Source organism: Antedon bifida, chromosome 1 (assembly GCF_963402885.1).
Source record: "Antedon bifida chromosome 1, ecAntBifi1.1, whole genome shotgun sequence".
Taxonomy (NCBI): domain Eukaryota; kingdom Metazoa; phylum Echinodermata; class Crinoidea; order Comatulida; family Antedonidae; genus Antedon; species Antedon bifida.
The window spans coordinates 6,487,619-6,515,103 of record NC_136226.1 but is presented as its reverse complement, the minus strand read 5'-3'; the positions used below and the strand labels follow the sequence as shown (position 1 = coordinate 6,515,103).

The following is a 27,485-nucleotide window of genomic DNA, read 5'->3' as shown; positions in this document are numbered from 1 at the left end:
ATTTTTGCAATCATAGCCGCGTAGCATAGTTATTTTTGTTCTTTAATTATTTACTTAATTATATGCACATATTTAGTTTTTTTTCAAATAGTTTATTTATACTAAAAGTTTAATTATTGAAATCACTTTATTACTTAAATATCCCATACCCTCACGAGGATCTATAAAATTTAACATTAGCGAAAGTATTTATAAATGATTGCGCTTATAATACTAATAATAGTTTAATATGCTAAAAAGAACATTTAGCAGTCAGAAAGGAATACTGAATAAACAAAGTGACTTTGTAAAAGCTAAGCTTTTCATTTGACAGGATGTTAGACAATAGGTCTTTTGTTATTTAAACTTTGACCCTTGGCTTGTGTTATTTAATTAGTTGTTTTTTAAATTTCATTCATTGGACTTGATAATGACCCCATGATGAAGTCGAAACGTTGTTCTTTTTTAAGCGTTATTTTTCTATTATGTTTTTAGTTTCAGTAATATTATATCAGTAAGCTGTCTTTACATTTTTATATTATTAATAAAGTTACGTTTGTGAAGCTAACAATGTCTTTAATCTGTATTTCCGATCTTCATTTAGAGAAGAAAATAAGTCATACAAAACGGATGAAAAAAAAGTGGAATTTCCGAATCACATAACCGCCTAATACGAAAAGGGGTTTATAATTGTATAACATTTATTGATACATCTTCTTTCATAGTATGTTATGATGTTTTCTTCTTTCAGGTTAGTAGCTGATAGTCTGAAACGCGGGAAAGTGGTTCAGCCGGAGACTTTTGAAGAAGTTACAATATTTTTTAGTGACATCGTTGGATTTACCAAGTTAGCATCCGAAAGCAGTCCTCTTCAGGTCAATACATAATCATTTCTGAAAGTCGATACGATATGCGTTAATAACGTGACGTCATCATCAAAATAGGCCTATTTACTTACTCATACCTGTAGGCCTATAGTTTTCATTTTTCAGAACATAAAATACTCGGAGAAGTATTATATAAATAATCATCTATGTTATGTAAACGTTAACGCCGATATTTAAATTAAAACATTTAAAATAAATGTTTATTGAACTGAACTGATATAATAATATAATATAATCTCGTATTGTTAAATTAATTCTATAAATAAACTGAATGTAAGCTTAATAAGCAAGCCTAATTTGGTTTGTTACCAAAGATCAATTTTTTCCTTTCCTTTTCACATTTCACAACAAAGTAGGTTACATATTGGACCTTTCATTGTAATCGATTTCTAAATTAGCTACTTATTCTATTATGATAATATTCTTTTTTTTCTTGTTTTTGTAAGTACGATTCATGAACTTTAGAAAATGTACTATAAAGCCGTTAAAATAATAATTAATATTATCGATACCTTTGAGATTATAGTACTCCTTTCATACAGGAACTTGTTTACAAAAACAATGTTTCTATAATTAAACTGATGAATAAATTTAAGAATGTTTAAAGCATTCCTTGTATTTTGTAGATTGATTGTTTTATTCATTTTTTCAACTGAGATTGTTCTAAGTAGATACATCCATGGCCTGAAGTTAAGATTTTAAAATGTGTTTAATTATTTTCAAATGAATTTGCGCTTCTTGACGTTATTAATTTTTTTTATGTTGCCATATATAGGTTGTTGATCTTTTAAATGATTTATACACATGCTTTGATACAATCATAGAAAATTACCAAGTATACAAGGTAAATATATTATATCAATTTTATCATTATTTTTCTTGATCTGCGACCTTGTGAATCTCCTGAATAATAGAATAAAGTTTATCTGTATCTGTATATGCCACGATCTTCATTTGCATATTATACCACGATCTTCATTTGCATATTATGCCACGACCTTCATTTGCATATTATGCCACGATCTTCATTTGCATATTATGTCACGATCTTCATTTGCATATTGTTAAAACAATAGGTTCACTGATTAGAATTCCGGTAACATAGCATAAATCTTCAAATACAGTATGAAAGAAAATTCATGATTTTTTTTGTTATTATCAGGAATGATGGTTATATCGCCTTTATTTTTTTCTACTTCTTTAATTATTGTACGATAATTGTCTTGTGTTGGAACTTAGTAATTAAAATTGGACAGAGAACTACATAACAAAAGAATGTAGGCCGGCAACACCATTTTGAACGAGTGGAAAAAAGGTGCGAATGCTTACGTCACTTCATGAAATAATTGTTTTCTTCTCATTGCAAAAATGTCATACTTTATATTTAGGTTGAGACGATAGGTGATGCGTACATGGTCGTTAGTGGTTTACCGGTACGAAACGGTCACTGCCACGCAACGCATATTTGTACGATGGCGTTGAATTTGCTTAGTATCATCATGTCTGGCTTTAAGGTGCGCCACCGTGACGAAGAACGTCTTCAACTGCGCATTGGTATTCACAGTGGTAGGTCAACCTTCACTTAACCTTCAGATGTAGGTGGACAGCGCGTTATAATCCAATTATTGATTGTGCATTTAATACATTCATTTTGTGATTAGTTAACTTAAACATTTTCAACCCACACTAAAATAGAATGTGTCCAATATGTACTGTGTTTATTTTGTGTTATGTTGTGAACGGTTTCCCGTTCTAGAAATTGCAGTACATACCGGTAAGTCAGGCACAATAGGACGAGTAGTGGTCAACATTCTGTAAATCGATTTTGTGGAAAGAATAATACACAATTTAAGTGTTGTTAATATTCGTAACTTTATATAGAGAGTGTATCGTAGTGTCAGTTGTAAATAATAATAAATTAACCTGTGTTACCATCATAGTAAAACCACAAACACAACATCATTCTATACTAATAACGTGATATTTCCCTCACTGTGAAAGTACCAAACCAAATTTCACATGTCAAATAATATATTTCATTACATAACATAATATATTGAATAATTAATATTCAATGACATTTACGGGCTCATAACTGTATTATCTTTATATAATTAGTTGTGTCCCGAACGGCGCCCCGTACTAACTAATATTATATTTACTGGTTGGTAAAAATTAGGTTAATATGTTCAAATTTCATCAGGCCGAAATAATACAATAATACGGTATTTACAATACTCTACTTACCAAATGCATATTTTTATATATCATATTTCGCACAATGTTTGTTTCAATGGAGAACGAAGCACTTTTGCTATAATGTCCAATGAACTATTATATATAAAATATTTAAATTTCACTATTGTCATGGGACAACTAACGATTTTTTTTCACAACTGCAAACTTTTCCTTGCTACACTTTTAATTACACTACTAATTGGATTCAAATTATTATACATAAATTATATATTTGTCTGATTAAAGAACACAACAATGTTATACAAAGCTTGATTGAACGAGTACAAAATGCTGATAGTATTTTTTATTTTTTTTTATTTTATGTCTTTAGGCAATGTGGCCAAGGATTACCAATAGTGAATTAATCACTGTCCTATCAGATAATCCCCCTGATACAGGGGCTATTTTGTGAACCAGTTCACCGGGGTAACCCCCTACTCTTTTCGAATAATGAACTGGGTTATAACTGTGTAGGCCTACACTGGACCTACGGTTTATAGTCCTTATCCGAGAAGACTTGTTCCACCACCAGAACTAGGAGCGAGTCGGCCTCGAACCCTTGCCGATGTTGTTGGCTCTTTAGGTACGGTAAACGGCGCCCCTGCCTTAACCGCTCGGCCATTTGACTCGCAAGTATGCAAGTATTGTAATCGCGTGTCTAGCTTCGGAGTGTTATAGCGACGTTTTTCAATAAAATGTTGAAGAGAACGAAAGGTTAGTTAGTATACCAAAAGGCCAGAGCTCAACAAGTTAGTCCAGTAATTAAAACAAAAAGAGTCTAATACTGTTTACAATAAGGTTCTGCGCATGCTCCTTCAAAATAAAAGCTGCTCAATTGAATTAAAAGTACATTTAGCCGAGTGTTGGGACAGTTGGCTGTGTCATACAGAGAGACCCGGGTTCAATTCCCAGTATACTGAACTGTAAATGAGTACCCGGTTGAAAATACAATGGAGGATAAGGTGGCGTGGACAGGAACTGGCTACCCCAGTAGTAAAATGAGCTCCTAACAGCTCATTACCCTACGCTCAGAAATGAATACGGGACATACATTTTACTTTATTATAGGTTTACATTCTTCCATCACTCATTTTGATGTTGAAACTGTAAAAATAAAATGATTTTGTTCTATTAAGTGTATACCACCTTATTTTAAGTTACACTATTTAATTATTTGTTTTCATGTATTTTCAGGACCTGTTGTTGCAGGTATTGTTGGCGTTAAAATGCCCAGGTATTGTTTGTTCGGGGACACGGTAAATTACGCTTCAAGAATGGAATCAACCGGAGAAGGTAAGACTATAAAGATCAACTAAAAGTGCAAAATAATAATATGCTAGGTGGGTGATTTGTGTGCATGCATTTTGAATATTAATTATGGTTGTGTGTGTTCTTGTAGAAACTGAGACAATTGAATTGAACAATTGAAATCATCTCAGATCGAAATCAAGGAGCAAAAGAATTGATTAGTACGAGTTAGTGGTAGTTATTCTATAACACGGTTAGAAACAATAACATAATAAATATGACTTCCACAATTTTAATATATTCCCGTAAAAATTACAATAATATATAAATATATATATACTGTTAGGATCTGATGACAAAAAAATGAGCGAAAACAGAGAGCGTGTTATTGAATCGTCCCATATGGAAGATAAAGATAACTCGAGATTTTAATAAGCTTTTGTGACGTCACCAATATAATTTGAATTTGAACAATTATACAAAATACATAAAAAGTGATAACATTAACTAAATGGCCGGGGTAATAATATGTACAGCACTTAGAGGTTTCATAACACCAGGATATTATTATTAGTATTAATAGGTTTATTATCTATAGAGGAATATATTTCAATGAAAATCAATAGTCATAGTCTTTCGGTATTATCAATTAACTATTTTGCAAAAGAAAAATCATGATGTTAAAGGCCAGATACGGGCAACAAATTTCTATTGATCATACATTCCAATAATTATCGATCTATAGTTTCCCCTATAGTTCATAATTTTTTGGGATTTTATTTGTGTTACACAAGCTTGTTGAAATAAGCACTTTCTTATCAGTGGGGGGGATAGTTCAAATTACACAGTAAAATCTCTATTCTTTTGTACACAAATTTTGTAAATAGAGAAACATTTTAAAAAGCTATGAAAAATAAACGGTGTGGTAAAAAATGTTATCAGATGACTAAATATAGGTAATATAACTTGAATTTTACATTTCTGGTATTTTTATTCAACTTCAGATTTTTATTTTCATGCTATAGCAAAAATTATCCACCGTATATCCACCATCTTTTTTCACCTTCTAGGGAGTCACCAGACATGTTAATACATTAGGTTAAACTACCTAACTACTGAAAAAAAGTCTTCCTGGTTTTTATGGCAGAATTTTGCCAAATTTTGTATTTGACCATATGAAGGGAAATTCATGTTTTTTCGTCTTGATTTCTGTTACAAATATTTGATTTATGTACAATTAACCAGATATTATATTTAAAATTCATGCCTGTACCTGAGCTTTAACTTGAATATTGTGGACGTTATTATTTAATCAAACATGCATATACAAATTCAAACCAAGTATCTGTTATACGTATACGTATAAAGCGTATTATTATGTTACGTACAATATCAATCGGATATCTCAAATTATTTACGTTCTTTATTTTAATACTGACCTTTATTATATACAATTACTTGTCAACGATTACTGTATCATTAACGGTAAGTAATAAAGAGAAATACATTCATTTGGTATAATGTTATCTATAATTATCAATAATATATCACGTCCTCGGGGTTTATGAATACCTAAGTTCGTTTAATCTGACTAAGTCTCCAATACATTATTTTTATCAACTATGTTAATCTTTGTTGTTTTTCACCAATCGGTAATAACGGCACATGAAGGTTAGCGATGTAAAATTTTACCTAAACAAATAAAAATCTTAATTTATCAAGATCAAATTAATTTAACAAATTGGAGGAAATGTCAAAGTCAGCATCAACAACTTGGTTGCAATCAAGATGAATACATGGGGTGTTTTTTTTAACATATGTTTATTTTTAATCAAATCAAATTTTGGTCCGTTAATGGATTCATAAATTCGGTCAAACATTCATTCATTTTATCAAAATCACTTTTTAAATAGTTACGTTATGTTAAACTACAGAGAACAATAATAACATTCAGTTCTAAAACATCACTGATTTCTCTCCCCGAAACCCCTGAAAACATTACTGATTTCTCTCCCCAAAACCCTTGAAAACATTACTGATTTCTCTCCAAAACCCCTGAAAACATCACTGATTTCTCTCCTCAAACCTCTGAAAACATTACTAATTTCTCTCCCCCAAACCCCTGAAAACATCACTGATTTCTCCCCCCAAACCCCTGAAAACATTACTGATTTCTCTCCCCAAACCCCTGAAAACATTACTGATTTCTCTCCCCCAAATCCCTGAAAACATTTCTGATTTCTCTCCCCCAAATCCCTGAAAACATTACTGATTTTTCTCCCAAAACCCCTGAAAACCCCTGAAAACATTACTGATTTCTCTCCCCAAACCCCTGAAAACATTACTGATTTCTCTCCCCCAAAACCCTTGAAAACATTACTGATTTCCAAACCCCTGTCCCAAATCTCCATAAAACGCATCGATGTCTTTAACATAAAACATCAGGTATAACCACATTCATAATTCAACTAGAAAATATCCTTAATTTCCTTATTTAATATTCATAGCATTATATTAGTTAAGCCATCCTGGTTTATTCTGTGTATTATCCCAGGTTAGGATTCTTAATAAATGGCATATTACTGAATTATGCAAGTTTTACTTACTGTATATTATATCTCTTTAATGTAGATAGATAAGTTATTATAATAATGCATATAGTAGTGCAGTGTATAATATACACTTCGTGTTACTTTTCACTATTTTACTTATTTTATTTAGGGCCCTAGATAAGGTAATATAAAATTTAAGAAAATATTTATCAACATTATTTTTTTTAAAATAATATTGTTGATACTCTAAGGTTTTAACCTCCAAGAATTGTAGCAGTGTTTTCTCTTGATGTTTGTGATTGCTCTGGATTTAAATGAAGATGCCGTGAAAAGTAATTAATCAATTTTTAATTTGTATTACAGCTTTCAAAATTCATGTCAGTTCTGAATGTCATCGAATTGCTTCAAAATCTGGTGTTTTCAAATTTCAAAAACGAGGAAATGTCAATCTTAAGGTCTGTACAACGTTTTCATGCATATTACAATATGATATTACTAATACTACTACTCCAATAGTTGTTGGTACATAATACTGTACAGTATATTATGTAATAATATAATAGAAGTAGTGAAAACATTTCCTCTGGTTTCGATTGTATATTGATATATTTACAATACTGGTTTACTATCAAAGAACTACATATATCAATAATAGAAGTAGGCCTACTAATATTCTTCAATAGTAAAAATACATTTGTCTTTTCTGAATGTAATGTGGCCGTAATCAATCATAATGTCATAAGGTTCTGAACAAAATGAGGGATGAATTGTGAATTAAATAAGAAAAAAAAGCAAGGGCTTGAAATAGAAAAAAGTACACATTCAACTAAATTCACTATTAGTTGTTTTTTTATTCTTATTTCAGGGTATTGGGTCAGTTACAACTTATTTTCTGGTCGGATTGGCTTAGAAGTAGAGAATGTGGATAAATACAAACGCACAATTCAATTTTTTACTTTCATACCAATTTTTGAATTTGGAATGGGACACTTCCATCAATACAAAAACTAGGCCTAGTACAACATATTATTCCCACTAGCGACGCAACGCAACGCATCGACGTATTGACGCAAAGTGCTGTATTGAGTAATCACAATTATTGGAAGGGCATTTTCTTACGTAACGCGTAGGTTGCGTTACGTTGAGTCACTAGTGGGAACCAAGCTTAACGCGTAGGTTGCGTTACGTTGCGTCACTAGTGGGAACCAAGCTTTAACCATTCTATGCCTTATACTGCAGAATAATCTATGTTAACCAAAATAGATGTAGGCCACCATATTTTTGTTCTTTCTTCGCTCTACCACTTCCATATAGCTATCTATAATACCGTTAACATTTCCGCTAAAACTATAAGTAGTTTGATAGAAGACGAATACTGCTCATTTATATAAAATTGTAAGTCAAACTGTGTGTATCGGTTTTTATGATACACCGTCAATAATTATACGATACGTCATAGGAGCGAGTATGACAGTTGTAGGCCTATTGTATTCTAAAAATGGAAACTAATCACACCGAATTAAATTGAAAATTAACTTTATTTAAAACGACATTCATCAGGTGTTATTGTTTATTTTGTATCATAACTGATATCACTGTGCGGACACGTACACAAGCATTTGATTACGCGCTAGGTTTAGGCCCAATGACGTATGCACAACGCAAGGAAATTGACCAATCACAAGTGACAGTTCGGACGATCCATCGCGTTGTGATTGGTTTAATTAATTGATGCTTAATTATGTTCTTGTATTACGTCCAAAATTAGGAACTAAGTTTTAGTGTAATCTGTCACCCCTTCCGCCCCTCACCCCCCCCCCCCCCCCGGGATAGATTAAGTCGAAAAATTAAAACCGTCTTGTGTTACAGTGACGGTTAGATGTATAATTGGTAGTTGGAGAAGGAGCTAAACTGCAAAGGCAGCGCGCGTGTGGACACTCAACGGCTAAATTCAAACTGAATTAAACATAATTCACTGTGGCCAATGGATAATTCATGTAGACCACCAATATTATTGTTTGCTGTACTTTGTACACGATTGAATCACGTGTTTTGTCATGGATAATTACAGATGTTCTTTAAATTAACCATTAGTAGCAGATAATTAACCAAACACCTGATAAAATGCATACATTTTCGTTGTACGTGTAAGACATTCAATTCCAGAAATTGGCAAAATTATAGAAAGTCTTTCATTTGCCAGCATTTTTGACAAAATCGTCTATGCGTAAGTAGACATTATATATTGAGAACAAGATAAAATTGGATATTCAACCTCAATGTGTTTAAATAGTCGTTATTTTGAGTACGTATTAATTAAAATAAATGATTATTTAAATGCAAAAAAAAATAAAAAGAAATGTTGTCCCGACTAGAATTGGTCGTCATTAAGATTGTGTCTGGTTCTTATTTTTTTGGTTTTATGTTTATATTGCTAGAGTCTCAACACAGATGAAGGTGTAAATGCAAGGAAACTAAAACAAGGGCTTTTCAATTCAGCATTGTATCTAACGGATTGTCATTCTCACCACTATTGAATAACAAATCTATTTTTCAATTGATACAAAATGTACAATTACGACCGCGCTTAATGTCCCAAGTGGCTCCCAGGTATTAGTACGAATTGCTTTCGATTTACGACCGAGGACCTACGACCGAAGACTTACGACCGAGGACCTACGACCGAGGACTTACGACCGAGGACCGAAGACTTACGACCGAGGATCTATGACCGAGGACCTACGACCGAAGACTTACGACCGAGGACTTACGACCGAGGACCTATACGACCAACCTAAGGTCAGGTCAATTTGATGTGTCGTCGGTCGTCGTCTGGACCTGGAAACCATCAAACCTGTGTCGTATGGAGAACGGTGATTAGCCTATAGTTACATTTGTAACACTTCACACGTCTCACTTGATTGGATAGAGGGTAAATTAGCCCTGTCGAATGATTCGCAACGGGCTTAGATCAAAAGTGTAGGTTATATCGGGTGCATTTTAAAAATAGAAACGCCTACAAGAAAACGATACGCACAATGAGTACAGAGAAATGTGCTCGATCTATTTTGTGCATAACAGCGGAAAAGAAACAAACAACAGAAATCAAAAACCGGTCTAAATATCACTAGACATGAAACTCGTCACTTTGACGAGTTAGTTATCCGCACCACGACAAACGCCACGTGCACGTCATACGTTGGAATATTGCACACAGATAAAGATTATGGCATTATGACAAGAACTGAAGAATATGATATGCTGTTAGTGCTGAATTCTGTCAATTTGTGTCATATAGTATATACATGCAAAGAGTATAATCTGTATACATATTACATACAGTGTAGAATAGGTGAAATTACGGGACCCGCCATTTATTCCAATTTTTAACATGGCGACGGTATCAAAATGAAACACTTAAATAGCAATTTCTGGAGGAAATTATCTCAGGAACAACATATTAACGTGTAGAAGAAATTTGAATACGTAAAATATAGATGCGCACCCTTTTAAATGTGATGAACTATTACGCAAAATATGAAAATACGACTTTTTTTATTCAACTGGCCATATGATGACGTCACAACATCCGATTGGCAAAATGTTTACATGAATTCGTATCTACAATCCAATAGCTTCCAGAAAACGTTTTAATCGTGATTATCACATTTTATTCTTACGAGCTATTACAGATTAAAATTTACTGTAAAGATGAAATTAATGACCCACGTAATTAAAATTTTTAGGCACGATGACGTCATAAAAATTAAAATATTTTTATCTCATGCTAAAGAAAGTTGATTGACCTACACAATATATAAATTTAGGCGAAAAAGGAATACAGATAAGCGTGATGCGCTCCATTGAATGTGATGAGCAATAACGAAAGAGACAAAAATCCTATATTTTACATTCGTGTGGCCATACGATGACGTCACAATGTTTTTTTAGCCTTATCGATGCATGATCCGATATCTACAACTCATCAACTTCTAGATTTTGTAATAAAAATAAACGGTTCACGGTTTACTTTAGAAACTATGACTGTTTAAAAAAAGACATAATTTTGACGATTTTTTAAGCTTTTTCATAAAAAACGCGCACGAATTGTCTAATTCAACGTGTTCGTATGGCGTTATTTAAACTGGAAAAGGTCTAAATTGTTTTCAAAATTACTAGGAAAGACTTGAAAAATATAATTCAAGAGAAAAAAATATGTTTTTAACGCTACGTGCGCACCGCGTGCGTAAAAAATTGCGCGCCCGTGGGAATTTTTGACATGCTCAAAATGACAAGAAACGCATAAAAAGTTGATTAGAAATTAATTTTGCGCATTTTGAAATTTTAAATGCGCGTGCGCGCGTAACTTCTTGTGAAACATGCCATTTTTAATCCGTAGAAAGTTTGCCCCTGATATGACTTAAATTTTGTCAAAGTGTCAATACTAAATGACTTTTGGTTTTTAATCTATAATCAATCATTGAAATTCATAAAATTGCGTGTAAGTCACGTTGCGCAACTATGACGTCATTCAAAAATAGGAGGTGCACAACTTCACGTAAATGCCCATATGTTGTCAAAGTTATGAAATGTTATGTTTACACATTTTAGAGAAACGCGACTCACAAAAAGGAAGGAAGGATCCAAGAATAATACAGAAAAAAAATATTGATCCCATACAGTAACAAGGAGTTATCCGCTCTACCAAGCGGATAACTAATAAACTAAGTACGGTATATAAGAAAGAAACGGTTCACCGCAAAGATTATTTTCTTTATTTGGAAACACATGTGATGATGTATTACGAAATGTTTCTATGAAACTGGAGAAATCTAGATACAGTATCGAGAATCGGGTCTAAACTAATCTACTGGTATTTAACAAGACCATACGAGTATTAATCGTTTAAACCAAAATCAAACCCAGGCCGCCGAAGGGAGAAATAATACACACGGACTAAAAATCACGACACCACTAAGTGGCGGAAGTATACTACTATTTGAGGTATTTTAAATTCCGCGTGATACCCAAGATATACTGTACTGTGTGTGCTACGGGCTAAACATGTCTTATGAATAACCATTGTTAAAGACGGTCAATGCATTTTTTACTGAAACGTTGACACCTGTATTAAAGGGCTCAATTCAATACCTTACGTATTCCCGTCATGCAATTCGTTCATTATTAAAACTAGTATTGCGTAACATAAAATGCGGAAGCAGGGATACGAAGATAAGTTAGCCGGTTTATTAGAAATGAAAATTATGATTAAACTACGATTTGAACTACGTTAACTTGAACACCTGTAGGTCCACGAAGATTACTCGATGCAGTGAAAGGTAAGTTTCTGTATTAATTTTATTATACCTTATTACCCAAATGGTAAAATTCTTTCTGAAGCATACCTCAGGTTATATAAGAGTAGGAGAGACAGAATAGGACTTGTAAGGCCAAAAATGGGCAAAAACCAAAGCATTAAGAATTGTACAGTATCAAGGATAGGATAAGATAAGGATAGGATAAGGTGTTGGTGTATACAATAAACGGTAACTGTATTCAATAGTATTGTATAAATGGATACAGATGGATATAGAGGCAATTGAAGCACCAGAATGATTAATACTAGAGGTGTAGGCCTACGTACTATTCACGAAATATTGTTGTAAACATTGCTTCGTCTAATGTTGTCGTGCTTTATGTGGGCCTTTCATGGGTCTAGAGGCAAAATAAGAAATGATGTGTAGAATTAGCATAATGTTCAGAAAAAAACCACCAAAATATCAACTTTTACTATATCTAAGTAATGAATAATACTTGTATCTTTAGGGCTCGTTTTATATTTCTTAAAAAAACACAAACAAACCACATGACCACTATGACATCGTCATGTCATGTGAATAATAAATAGTCTAAAAAAATTACCATCAATCTTTAACTGCAATATGAAGTACATAATTAAGAATATTTTTTTTAGAATTCAGAACATGCTTTTATCATTTTAATTTGGAAATTAAGAAATACGTCATGTCGTTTTCCAATGTATCATCTGAAATCAGAAAACCTGACGGCCTTTGACCTTTCGCTCTTGATTTGTATTCCCAGACGATTTCTGAATATATTTGATTTTCTCAAATTCACCCTTTAGCGTTACACTTCGGCTAATTTGCGTTTATTTGTTTTATAAGTATAGCATTTTAAACAGAAAAAGCTCTCGAATTCTACATACACGTTGCTATAGACACTATTATCACCTCTTGGGACATTCTATTGATCCGGACATTAGTTTTACAAGGAACGTGTAGCTAAATTAGTCTCTCTTACACAATTAATCAATATACACTGTATAACGCTTCGGTTTATTATAACTGCACATAACGTAGCACGTTCAGTTCATGGTACCTTGTATCGTAATTACTTGCCATCTCTCAAATATGTATCTTTAAAAAAATATAAAAAAAACTTGTTTCTGATATTCCTGTAGTCGAGCCTCTTCTCGATGTCTGTCCTATCATCAACATGACTACCACTTGAGGATGTTCGGTTATGGTTATATTATAATCACGCGGGCAGTTTAGAATTTGTTGCGCCTTCTTAATATTTTAAATCGCCTTGTAAACGTAACGTAAGTAAAATTATAAGAAATTTAAGGAAAAATATTTAGTATACAATATATTTTTTTTAATAAGGATAATTCACGAAAATGAGTTTATCTGTCTTAAAATCAAAAGGGACCCTCTCGGAGAAATACTGCTTTGGTTTTACTACTTTTGTAATTCAACTTTCTTAATTGAAAGAAATTATGAAAAACCTCGTTAAATCAACCAAAACATATGCTATTATTCTTGTTTATTGTATGTTGATAAATATTGATATTCATTGATACGATGGGTAATTAACTCATTTTTTTTTTAGATTGTTATTTCCGATTCATTAAAATGTACATTATAAGTTCTGCATCATCCTCGGACATGTACACGCTATTTGCTCCAATTAATTTGATAGTGTTAAAATGTAAATCTTTCACCATTTATATTCGTCCTGTTACAATACACCTGAAATATAAATAAATTATATTCTATTTCGGAAGCTAATTTGAGATTGGTTGTCATGGGATATGTCTTTTTGGAGTTATTACTCTTGCCTGTCATGATCTTTTGCATGATGTTTAATATTCTAGTATGAATGATTACCCATAATTCATGTTACATTATTATTATTATTATTATTTCATACGTGAAAAAAACTAATTTAAATATAATAATGTTGGAGTGATGATAGGTTAAATACGTATTTACATGTCCGTTGCTATACGATAATCAACAACCGTAGAGAATGGATAGAAGGGGCACTAGAGGTCGCGCGATATACCATTCAATAGCAACAATTATGAATATTTTCATATCGCTTATTGACAGACTATTAATTCATATGTAAATAGAATAGTTTTTAAAGTGTTTAAATGGGTAAATTGCCACTGCAAAAGAGAGCGCATGATTGTACCTTTTCGCCCAAATCCACGTATAAAAGGTTTCCAGTATCTTCTTAAAAGTATAATGAAACAAATTAATATATCTTTTCAGCTCTATCCACATACGAAACGTACCTTTCAAAACATGACCACTTTTAGCTGTAACTAATTTAATAATTTTCATCGTAAAATTAGTGATATTTGTCATGTGTGTAAACTTGTTTCCAAATATTATCATCGTTAGGGTATCAAAGGCTGGTCTCTTCCTCATGGTAAAGATTATATTGATTCAACTTTTTGTCTAATTCGTTGTAATCTAGAATGCTAGATAGACACCCCCCCCCCCCCCCCACCACCCATAAACCTCGTCTTTATCAATTCATTGATTTATGAAATGACATTTTATGACAGGCCTACTTTGTGTATGTTATTTAGCCTAGACATGGAGGCGTTTGACCAGAAATACCACATCTATAAATCCGCCTACTGATCATATAATATGACTTATTTTATGTAGGTCGTATCTTTCGATGCTTTCTATTTGTTTTATAAACTGCATATATATCAAAATGAGACATTACTGCAATTATTGGTCGATATACATGAATGACTTTTTCTGAAAACGAAGGCCGTTGGAACTAACGCCATTTATTCGTTTCAAACAATTGAATCCAATAAAGATTCATTCGTTGAACACTACACTATCTTTTAGCTCAATAGGTTGTAATTTCTTAAGAAAAATGTTGAAATTACATAACTTATCATATTATATACACACTATATATATAAATATCATGCTTAGGTCTATAATTATTCCTTTGCACCATGATCTACAGTAATAAACAGAATAGTAAATAACACTAATTTAATTGTACTTGGTCTGTTCATTGACTATTGGTTTACATCCTTTGTTACACTAAAATACTGCAGCACTAACGAGATTTTACCAAAATTAAAGATTATAACTCTTTCTTGTATGATTGCAACTAAAAAAACAAAAACAAAACAATGTTTACTATTTTCAATAATTCAACTAATATTATGGTATTATATAAATTACAACTGTCATTAAATAATAAATAGGGAGAACAAAATGTAAACTGTTTAAACGATTCTCTTTTGCGTTCTTATTACGGTGTCCGTTATTTTGACAAATTGTAGAACGATTTATTTTACAATGTTACAGCTCCCTGAACCACACGTGTTAAGGTAGATCAAACGCGAACATAAATACATTAAAAATAACCCTTATTTATTGTTATAACACCACCACATAACTTCTTAATTATTCTTCATCCCATTCTATCGGCTTAAGTGGTATATTATTTGAAATGAGAGATTTGATATAGTTGTCGTATTCGTTCTGCTCTGTTGCTCGTTGGCGTAACAAGTCGGCAACTTTAGCGTTGTACAGAGAATTCTCTTGATCTGGCCTAGGATTCCACGATCTTCGTCCATAGCGCCATGGACGCCGTTGACCGGAGAGTATTGAACCTATCGCTACACGTTCTGAGAAAAAGAAAGAAAACATCATGAATACAGAATTTAAATAAAATAACGTTTACGTACGTGTATAATTAAACGATTATTATATACAGACGTCAGTAATTTAAAGTTTAATTATCCTCTGTAGTGTAAAGCAGAGTAATAATATCGACGTTCGCGTTTATATGCACTTGTAAATCAAGTAAGTAAATTTGTTAAGCATTAAAACAAATGTTTTGCGTTCTATTATCATTCTTGTTTTTTTTTAAAGAGATGATACATGACACAGTTTTTTAAAATTAATAATTGGATTGATTTCAATTATTGAAAATTGTTAACCTACACTTATTATTATTATTGAAAAAGAAATTGGATTTTAATAATGCAAATCACATCGAATAATAGTTTTTTAATAGTTATCTTATCAAACTATTATTTGCTTAACGTTGAAATTGATTACATTGACTTTAGTATTTCAACATCCTCTTTTGATTAAAAGAATATGTTAGCCTGGGGTTTCACTCGGGATTTAATACAAACAAGATCTTTATTAGTTAAATCCAACTGCCAGGCCAGTCTATAAATGATTAGTAGAATATAAAATATAAACGTATCATATTTGAATAATTTATCTAACTGTTACCACACCGGCCAATTGCACTACTAATGACATAACGATTATTTAACGAGGTTCAAAGATTTTACACATATGACTGATAATTGTTGTTGCAATTTTCACACTAATCAATAATGATGGAATTCCATCCTCAAGCAACATAAACCTGCATGAGTAGTTTCTTAAAGAACAACATTTTGTTTAAAAAAAGATATTTGTTTGCAAGCTGGGGGGTAGATATTCGAACGACTTATTCCATTTAAAAATGAAACAGTTGTTTCTGATTTATCGTAGCTTAGTTAAAGCATAATACCCTCATGTCGGATCTTAAGCCCTACACTATCAAACTACTTTGACAAAAAAAGATGATGTACCCAAATATGGTAGTATTATGCCCAAATATGGTACTAATATGACATCATCATTGGTCACATAAAGTTTGATAGTGTAAACAGATCTTTACGTGCGATCCCATATCAGAACTTCAGCTTTCTATAAGTTCTAATTTTCTCATGAATCTTCCATATGTCGATTTTTAGAACTAGGAGGTGAGCTCGCTTCGCTCGCTCCCCCTATAGGAAGTGTAGACGATGGTTCTCGGAATGATAATGACTCGGGTAAAAAGGTTTTAGAAGGACGTTCTCCTTGTACGTTTTCTGTCGGTTGCCATTATTGAAAATGCTTGACATTCATAAAACTAAACCTACTCTGTTTCACAGTGTCTTAGATGATTTTAATCATCTAACAATAAACAAACAAATAAAAATCATCAAACAATAAACACTATACTTTAAAATGTTATTAAAATAACATTTTAAAGTATAGTGTTTCTAGTTTGGTAGGGCCCTTACAGGTGGGGACACGGAGTTCATTTGAGGTAGGTGCTTATTCGAGGGATATGTTTTAGTTTTAATAATATGGTAACATTTATAATCAAATAAAATCCTCTAGGCCTAATAGATATGAAAAGTGGTAAAAAAGAAATGCTTGGTAAATTGTAGATAACTGTGCGATGAATTCTACTACAAATAAATAGTATAATTGTGTTATTATAAATATAATACAATATCGTGTGTATAAATGATGGGCGTTTTTGTTGTAAAACTCTTTATAATATCTTCCTAAGATAGAAATATGGAACAATATCGTAATAGTGAAAACTAATGCTATCAAATTTACATTTCGCGGTACATCTGAGATAGGTAGGTATCCAAGGCAGAGATTTGTCCCGAAGTTTTTCCATTGTGCTCGCCTATGTCAGAATTAACCATAATTTATATATTGATAGCCCTCCAGTATTTTTACCCGTACTGATACCATGTCACGTTCGTGGTTTTTTTGTTTCTTTCGTAATCGTTATTTTAAATTAATTAGTAGGCCTATATAGCCTAAACTTGAAGACAAAATGTTTGAGTTGTGTGGGGTAGCAATCAGACGATCTATCTATCTAATAAAGTACTTTAATGTGTTTTTTTTGCTATATGCTAATTTAGGACAGAGATATATTATTGAACGATTATCTCCCGTGACTTCTACTTATTGTGCGAATGCATTGACATTTCACAAATTAGCTTTAGAGATTTTAATTACCGTGGAATATAAACTATAAAGATTGGGAAGAAGTCCAAAAGTGCTTTTGGCGCGCTCAGAGTCATCGTCTGCCAAAAGTATTAACCAAACCGAATCATCTTTCTCTAATTGCCGGCAAAATTATGATAAAAATAAAGAAAAGGTGTCTTACCGATAGAAAAACTAATCGCTCAAAATGTCAGAATTTGATTTTAAGAAGGCCAGTTTTAACTATATTCTTTAAAAAAAAAAACTATTACGCTAAGTAAATAAGAATGTTTGCTTCCGGTTAAATTGATTTTCTATTGACAATAACCAATTCATTTCCGTTTATTTTCATCACATTCCGTCACAGTATAAATGGATGAAGTACGTTTGTCCATTGTACTCAGCAATCACCATTGATTCCAAAGTTCAACCTCCACTTCTGGAATCATGGCAATATTAACACGCTGATAACTTTATTAACAGGTTTTTCGTTTGTTCTTTCCGACATTTTGTGTAAATGTATGACCCAAGAAACCATCGGCGTGAAAGCAGAAAGCATTCAAACAAAATGTATTAGCTCAGCTTGTTTTATTTTAGTAAGAATATTGGAAGGATTTTGATAGTGATTTAATTCATATGAATGGATGAATTCAATGTGGCCCACAATATACTTTTCCAATTTCTCGTCATCATAGACTTCACGTCTCGAATCGATACATTAGAGGGTCAGTTTCATGAAAATTAGGTCTATGGTGTAAATAATTTATTGTCACTCATATAATAATATAATAACTGAAAAAAATGTTACATTACATAAAATAGAAATAATACTTAGCACATGCTTATATTAATTAAAAAGGTCTAATAGTCTACCTGGAACTAGATCTGGAACGATAGGCCTAAATATTAAATAACAAATATAGCTGTTGTGTGACGTCATAGTCTAAAAATAAATTATATTTTAATGATTCATATTTCAATATACTTTGATTAATTTGTTTACCTTTATCGGAAAGCTCTCGTTCCTCCTTTGTATCCGCCGATGATCTTGTTATCAGTAAACTCACCATCAACGCAAAAAGTAATACCACACAACACCTGGTCTGTCCCATGGTGTAAATAATGAGCTAGTTGATTCCTAATGGTATTATTAAAGCTACCTTGGATTTCTGAAATACAGACATAGATATTTAATATGGTATAAGTATATAAATGTATTTAAGAAACCATTGGTTATTTTGATATAATGAGTTGAATTGAAAGTTTGACTGTTCTACGTTGAAGAGCCGGGTAAATAGAACAGTTTCAAATGTTTCAAGGAATAAAACAATTCCTTATTTGACACACCTATTGGTCTAAAGTAAACCTTTATTTAATTAAATGTCGGAGGAGAACAGTTAAATACGGCTCACAAATACAGGTTAGTTTCGGCCAATGCACATCATTCTGAACAAAAGCTGTATCATCATAGTATCATTAAATATCACCATTAACTATCACTTCACCGTTTCGTAGAAGTACCGTAGAACTGAACACCACATTACGAAATTAACCAATCAAATGGCAAGGATTCATTCATACAGCCATAAAAGTTTTAATCATGCAAAAAAGGGCTCTTTTAACATTACAGGTTTTTACGGAACAATAACGTTCCGTCATAGTCGAAGGATGACAAAAATGTGGTCTAAGATTGAATGTATTATGATAGAGCGGTCTTTCAATGGATAAATCTATTTACTCATACAATTTGTGAATTCTTTAATATTTTCAAAATAATAAGCAAATTGGATATAATGACACGCTATAATTACGCACCCCTTTTCTAATAAATGAAATAATGAATCACCTTTCTCATAGCGTTGTAAGTTCGTTTAAGCAAAAAAATCAATTAATACTCAACCTTTATGGTATTACGTGACTTAAATACACAATTAGAAATTCTAATTAGTCGTATAATGTATACCATATGACTTATTTTAATGAATCTTAAAAACCAATTTATTTTGCTAATTATTGTATTTAGAGAGGAAGGTGTGCAGGTGTGACCATTTTAAATAAACGTTCAAAGTAAAAAATTGTTTTTTTTTAATTTCGTTATTGAAAATTATAATTTATATTTGTCTTCCTATTTTGAACTGAAATGAAAAATTATTTAGTTTATAGAAAAGGGTACATTAGAATTCATTGTTTCACACTAAAAAACATCTTAGAATCATCAATTAGGCCTAATAATTAAATCAATAATAAAACTAATGCGATAAGATAAGAATAAAATACAGATAAATATATTTTTAAAATAAATATTCCAATCCAATCAAACTGTAAAAGTTTAAATTAATTTAGATACATATAGTCGCATAGCCAACATGACCAACAATGCCATCATCGAAACAAACAAGCACACCATACGCCATACCATAGAAAATCAAAACAACAACATACTTAGCCAGAACTATCAACATCACACCCCAAAGCATTAGTCTTCAAGACAAAATGATATTAATAACATAATGTCAACATAGGTCAACGTCATCATAAAGCAACAGAAGCAGTAGTTGAACAACAAAACAAGATGACGTCATACACACAAACAAGAAAAACAGCACACGAAAATGCAAACAGTGGCAGATCCAGCGCATTGAAAAAAGAAATGGAACGCGTTCCGAAATCCTCTTTTTCCAATCGATGTGTTGTTTCCCCCTTATTTTCAAAATTCTTATCAGTTGTGTTACTTTGAAATGTAATCACATTGAAGAGAAATAAATGTTTCTAATGAAGTAGTAAACATCCTTAACAGCAAACAATTCAAACAGATGCCTGCAACATGATACCGGAAACTTCGTTACCAAAAAAAATAATGTTTGCTAGAAGTAAACACCGCAAGTACATGCTAAAGTTATTATCTCAAAGAAATTACATGTAATCAATTTATTGAATGTGGTACATTGACATTGCGCAACACAGCTTGTTATCGAATTACATCCATTATGTATTAGTTAATGAAAGATGAAAAAAGCAATCAAACTGTTAGGTTGCACCACGGAGGTTTTTGGTTGCACGTAAGTGCACCGAACTGTTCTTGTGATTGGTCAACTCACTCTAAGTAGGAACTAAGTTTTAGTAATGTCACTCTTCCCTACTTCTTCCCTTGTAAACAATTTTTAAATTATTTAAAAATACGCATGCTCCATAAATAATGTCGCAACCAAAGTTATGGTGTATTTGTCGTGTTTCATGTTTTGAAATGTCATAATATGCCGAACTTTAGGCAAATCACGTTTTACTTCAGACAATTAGTGTTAAGGCCATGATTACATGTTTCAGTCTTTTTCAGAATCATTTATTAAAATCTAACATATTTTTATTAGTCACCTTTCTGGCACGACGTGTTAATAAAAATAATTAAACATAGTTTGACTTTTCCATGCTTTATTAGAAGAAACGCTACAAAAACAATGATTTCTGACATATACATGCTTCTACAAAAAGTAATGTAATTAGACTAGGACTTTGATGATTTAATAACCTTAGTAATGTTTGTAAGAATAGGTGGATAAACCAATGGTTGATGTATACCACAAAAAGGAGTGATTTTAACATTAAAACGTTTACATTTCACATAAAATTTACATAATGTTTAAAGAATATACAATTCAATGTTTATTGTCATGTGTGACATAAATAAGCTCTTTAGACATCTCCGGCGTCATTATCTATAAAGAAAGTAGGAAAAGATTCAACTAAATAGAACCATAAATTCATATTTTAGTGTATTATTTTTTTTTTCTGTTATTGTTGCTACTTGAAATCTTTGGAGAATCATTAATTCGGTTTAAAACTTTTAAAAAAATGTAATTCAATTTATTGTTGATGTGATTTAAATCTAGAAATACCTCTTGAATCATCGGTAAAAAAATTACACCTACAGTACCCACGTGGTTTCTTAAAATGTAATTCAGAGACAAAATTTAGTAATTCGGATCGGATCGGCAATTCGGATCGGATCGGTAACTCGGAAACGGTTTGGTAACTAATAAAGACATCCTAACATCAACCAGTAAAAAGAAACACCAAAAGGAATGAATCGACCACACCCTGTGTCGTTGTTTGCCTTCTCATTTAGATTTTCCATGCGTTGGTGTACTTTAAGCATGTTTTCCTTTTCATTCATCAATTGTCTATTCACGTAACGATATAATTTGAACTCAATTTGCTGTAACTTGGTTTGTATTTCATTTTGGAAGCTATTAAAACAAATAACATCATTATAGTTTTTAAATTGAAGAATGTTGATTTATTAAAGATTACAAAGATGGGTATAGTTATCATCTTGATGGCAAAATATAATGAAATAGCTAATCTATTCCTTAGAAATCAATTCTATTCTCAAATTTCTTCTACAAGTCACCAAATTATTGGTATTAAGCTCATGTGAATGACTTAGAATCAATATTTTACGAACCTAAAATAATTATTGTGGAAAAAATTCTTTCTATTAAGTTAATCTTGTCTATATTAGTTTCAATTCGTATTAGAAGTTTGGGTTCATTTATGTCATACTTCCATCAATAATGATCAATAATAATATTATATTCTTTATTGCAATTTGGACAAATTGAAGTTTAACAGTTTAACAACAATATATTATGTTGATATAAAGTTTGCGGTAGACGATCAAAGCATATTGATCGAAACGTCGAGAAACTCAAAAGTTCTTTTCAGAACTAATATACGTGGTGTACCGCAAACTTTATATCAACATTTGATTTCGCCATGCAAACAATATATTACTTATTCTCATTGTATATATTACATAATGAAACAAATTCAAATACCATTTTAGAAGGATAAGTAAAACTTTTTATTTTCCCCTAATTAAATCTTCGAAGTATAATTAAGCCTAATAAGGATTTATCTGAAAATAGCGTACGTATAACATGTCTGTCTAGAGAAAAAGCCATAACTTCCATTTGTTGTGTGTGAACATGGGTCAAGGGGATACGGTACACATTCAAGGATTAAAAAAATATGCGGAAAAAATATTAACATATGCGTTCAGTTTTAGTTTTACACATTAATAATGAAAACAGAATTTACAGTATAACCTACATTATTACAAAAGAGAAAACGAATCTTGGCAATCAAATAAGTCATTAAAATTTAAATCAGAACCTCGCTGTGTGGTAGGCCGAATAAGCCAGCGGCTTTAAAGTATAAACTGCAAGTCGATTTAGGCCACAGAAACGATAGCATTTTTTGAAATTTTATTATTAAATTTTATCTAAGCTTAAAGACTATTTAGAATGATTTTACAACGGTGCTTCCCATACGATAATCGCGTATATTCAAATTACTGTCTGGTCAATGTTCTCAAAACTTAGATTCAAATTTGAACAAAAAGTTACAGAAGTTCATGTGCAACAGGAATACATTAATAACAAAATAAAACGTCGATTCTATGGTGTAATGGTTAGCACTCTGGACTCTGAATCCAGTGATCCGAGTTCAAGTCTCGGTAGAACCTGATATTTTATGGAGTGAGTGCAGAATTTGTTTGGGCTTTAGCCTATTCTCACTCCTGGTTATTTTTTTTCATTGGTGACCGAATAAATATTATTATAAACATTAACAATGCGATGTGCAATTTATTTAACTATTCCTAAGTAAAAGTTGTTTTCTGTCATTTTTCGAAAGTAATTAAAATTTAAATATTTTCGTTTATAATTTGTGTAGTTTGTAATCTTACTATATTTGACGATTTTGTAAGACAGTATTTCATTCCAAATTATAAGTTAGTTATAGGTTGGTTTCGGGACGGTAGACGAAGAAGAGGTATATTCTCAAGATACGTTTCACCACCGTCATGATCTGTTAAATTACCGCCTCCTTTGTCTAAAATGTTAATTAAATAACGTCATAATGGCAAATGGCTTCTTCTAATAAAAATATAATTATACAAAAAGGCCTACATATTAGATTACAACACTGTCAATACAAAATATATGGGGTATAATAAATATATGGGAAAATAATAACTTGTTAAATGTAATTACTATTAGTCAATCAATTATATTTAGAAATAGTAAAAGGGAATTACTACCATGGATGGTACATATTAAGAGAGAAATTGTTAAATATTATGATATTACACGATATTATTATGTATTTCTTCTTTATGTAAAAGAGAACAATGTATTCTTTTCTGGTCTTCTCTCTATATACTTTTACACAATACGTAGTACCATAATTGAGGTGTTTTATGATTGTGGTGTTTTATTTCACCTTTATTCTATATTTATCAATATTTAAAATATTTATTGTATGTAATTCTGCATATATTCAGTTGCTGTTTTTATGATATGACGATAAAAAAACGATAAAAGTATAACAATTTTCTAATAATTAACCTATGTTACTGCGAAATGCTTTAGACATCAAACAGCAAAATGTAGACTGTATATAAAAATATATTCTGAACATTTTTCAAATTGTTCTACCACCAGTTTGAAATGCTTTACGTTGCTGTAACTGGATCAGTTTTTGCTAGATAAATAATTTCGATTAAATGTTTACAGTTAAATATTAGTATATGGTGTAGAAAAAAATTAATTATACACAGTGCTTAATTTTAATAATTAGGAAGGTAATTTGTACAGTAGACCAAATGACAATTTTGAATTATGCGCCTCTTTTAGTCTGGACATTATCTACGATTTCGTTGAACGGTGTTAAACCAAAAGTGATCGACAAAGTACAACAGGTAGAGTCCTATGCGAATAATCGATTTTAGAGGAGAAGTTCTTCAAAACCAACTTCGTCACAATACTTAGATGTGACGAAGATGTATTATTAAATAGTTTATAATTCCACACAGGAAAATCTATTGAACAATTTTGCCATTTCCTAGATGTTGATTTGTGAGACATAAAAGTCGTACATTTTAAATGGGAATGTACTTTCGATTAAATTGTTTAGTGCAGAAGTGAAACTCATAACAATTCTAACTTTCCTTGCTTAAGAATTTAATTATTGTGAAATTAGTTTTTACAATTTCAACTCTAGATGTTGTGAATTTAAATAAAAAGTCTAAAATTTACTTTTTAAACTAGGCCTATATTACTAAATAATAAATAATAGAATTTTAAACCCGGAGTTATGAGCACTGTAATTTCCATTATATTGGAAACTAAAAGGAATCTATATCTGTATAACTTTAGATTAAGTTAACAATCCAAAACTATATTTTATATCATACAATTTTATAGTTCAACTGTACGTAATTCTTTAATATCAGATCTATAATAATTCTGTAGCACTTAAAACTCAAATAGAATTAGTATATAGGCCTACTGTACAAAAAAACATATTCTGTAAAATCAATAAACACATTTTCTAGTTTAGTTTTACTATACCACATTAGAAGAACGCAATCTTTCTTATCTTATTTCTAAACGCCTAATAATAAAAATCATTTTATCAGATCTATAATAATTCTGTAGCACTTAAATCTCAAATAGAATTAGTGTACTGTACCCAAAAAAAACATCTTCTGTAAAATTAATAATCAAATTCTCTAGTTTAGCTTTATTTTACTATACCACATTAGAAGAACGCAATCTTTGTATCTTAACTACATTATTTCCAATATAGCTTTAATTTCTAAATCCATTATTTCTAAACGCCTAATAAAAAATCGTTTCATTCATACAAAAAAGTCTTTGCCGTTTACATAGATAGTAAACTAAATCGATATAAAATACAATAATTTGTGGCAAATTATTACAAACATGATTAAAGAAAAAAAATGTACTTACGCACAGTTGCGAAGTGCGACTGATTCGTGATGACTGTTGGTAATCACAACTGAGTTGGTATGTGTGCAATTATATCAAGCTTCTTCTTTAAGTAGTTGAGAAATGGCAATGTTTCGGAAGTGAGAGGAGGCGGAGTTAACTCTATCACGTGTTACATTTTTATGCTAGCCTATTATTACTTATCTGTGTTGCGCATCGATAATTGGATGTCTTGACGTCGTACTACCAATGATAGCGTGGCAATTAAAGTTTAGTGCATCATTATTCGACCACTGCTTTGATGATAATGATGTCATAATTCGTCCATTATACCTAATTATGATGAATCTCACGCTTTCTGTTGAATGATGAAGTCGTCCGTTGCGCCCTCTATTAATACAAAACTTAGGCTTTCCACTAGTCTTCACTACATAAGACCTACTCGTGCAAGAGACTACTTATTTGACAAGGACCTACTTACGAAACATATAAATTCACAAGTTTTATAACACACCTGAGTGCGACTATACTTTGATTGGTTATTATTATTTCCATGCTTCTACTTTAAGTAGTTGAGAAATGTGAAACGGGAAAGTGATAACTAATGGTGATTCAGGTTTTTGTAAAAATGTAATTTCTGTACAACGCAAACCTGTGGTATACTAACTCCCCCTCCATATTCGGGGCGCTGTCTTTTTCAATGTCCTACTGTATCCCTCAATATTGTTTCAAGACGTAGGCAGCGTATTAATTGAATACAACTTTAAAGTAGGTGTGTTATAAAACAAATATTACTATTTGTAGGGTCTATTCGTTGAAAAATTGACTGCTTTTTTACTCGGACCTTACAAATTTGAATATTCATCTCATTCAAACATGGACCGCTAGGAAAGTGTCCCATCATGTGAGTGCTGAAATAGCCTAAAAGGTAAAATTTGCCAATCCTTCAAATTTGATAGACTTTGCTGTAAACAGTCAACAAAACTAAAAGCTTGAATAAACGGTGGAACCACTGAAATAGAGGTGTAATTAGTGACCAATAGTTTCATCAACTCACAGACTATAGTTATCTTGCATTATGTGTTATTTGCCAATTAATTATTGTAGTGGACACGCATGTTGCGATTCCATCGTAAATTACGCTATATGACCCCCTTAACGTAAAGCGCATGTGATTACTCGGTTTATGTACATTTTATTAGTGTATTTGCACAATAATATATGCCACGATTGGTTATAAAATAGTGATATCGACTTAGAGAACCGATAAAAGTGTCATACTTGCTGCATGAACATCATCAACATTGATGTGATGACTATCATTCGTCATCACTCTAATTTAATTTAATTCGGTGTATATTTCACTAATAATGTTTCCTTTTATTTAAAACTGAAAATTGTTGAATTGATTTTTGTTACCGTGTCTTTGACTTCTTGCGCAGTGATAGGAGCATTACAATGTGCTCCCGGAAAGAAAGCTAGTAGGGCCTACCTGTGTGGTTAACGTGCTTGCCTTTCAATCCCAATGTTCAGGATTAAATCCTGGCCTAGTATCAGAGTTGTAACTCAAGACACTTTCTCCCTAGCCAAATTTGGGAGTTTCTTGCTGTTGGATGCGATAAAAAAAAACACAAAACACAAAAACAAAAACAAATTGTGAGG

General features: G+C 31.6%; 3 protein-coding genes and 1 non-coding gene across 8 annotated transcripts in view; 3 read left to right on the top strand and 1 right to left on the bottom strand.

Annotated features, from left to right (window-relative positions):
• Positions 1–8,714, top strand: part of LOC144839629 (atrial natriuretic peptide receptor 1-like) — a 64,117-nt gene extending 55,403 nt beyond the window's left edge. For all 4 annotated transcript variants that reach the window (XM_078695100.1, XM_078695084.1, XM_078695092.1 and 1 more), the window contains exons 16-21: positions 731–854; positions 1,642–1,710; positions 2,255–2,432; positions 4,299–4,397; positions 7,268–7,359; positions 7,770–8,714. In XM_078695100.1, the coding sequence (XP_078551226.1) occupies positions 731–854; positions 1,642–1,710; positions 2,255–2,432; positions 4,299–4,397; positions 7,268–7,359; positions 7,770–7,814 (607 nt within the window). In that variant the 3' untranslated portion in view covers positions 7,815–8,714. The remainder of the gene's footprint in view (positions 1–730; positions 855–1,641; positions 1,711–2,254; positions 2,433–4,298; positions 4,398–7,267; positions 7,360–7,769) is intronic.
• Positions 8,715–12,102: 3,388 nt separating this feature from the next.
• Positions 12,103–27,485, top strand: part of LOC144839384 (uncharacterized) — a 34,386-nt gene continuing 19,003 nt past the window's right edge. The window contains exon 1 of one of the 2 annotated variants that reach the window (XM_078694719.1): positions 12,103–12,243. The gene's annotated coding sequence lies outside the window, so the exon portion shown is untranslated. The remainder of the gene's footprint in view (positions 12,244–27,485) is intronic. The other variant, XM_078694710.1, reaches the window with a different exon arrangement.
• Positions 15,536–25,889, bottom strand: LOC144839621 (uncharacterized). Its single transcript, XM_078695064.1, has 3 exons — positions 25,845–25,889; positions 19,034–19,199; positions 15,536–15,881 (listed from the first exon to the last, which is right to left on the bottom strand). Exons 2-3 carry the CDS (start codon positions 19,140–19,142, stop codon positions 15,658–15,660), a joined length of 333 nt encoding a protein of 110 aa, XP_078551190.1. The 5' UTR covers positions 19,143–19,199; positions 25,845–25,889; the 3' UTR covers positions 15,536–15,657.
• On the top strand, positions 23,483–23,554 carry Trnaq-cug (transfer RNA glutamine (anticodon CUG)). Its single transcript has one exon. It is a non-coding gene; the product is annotated as a tRNA-Gln (tRNA).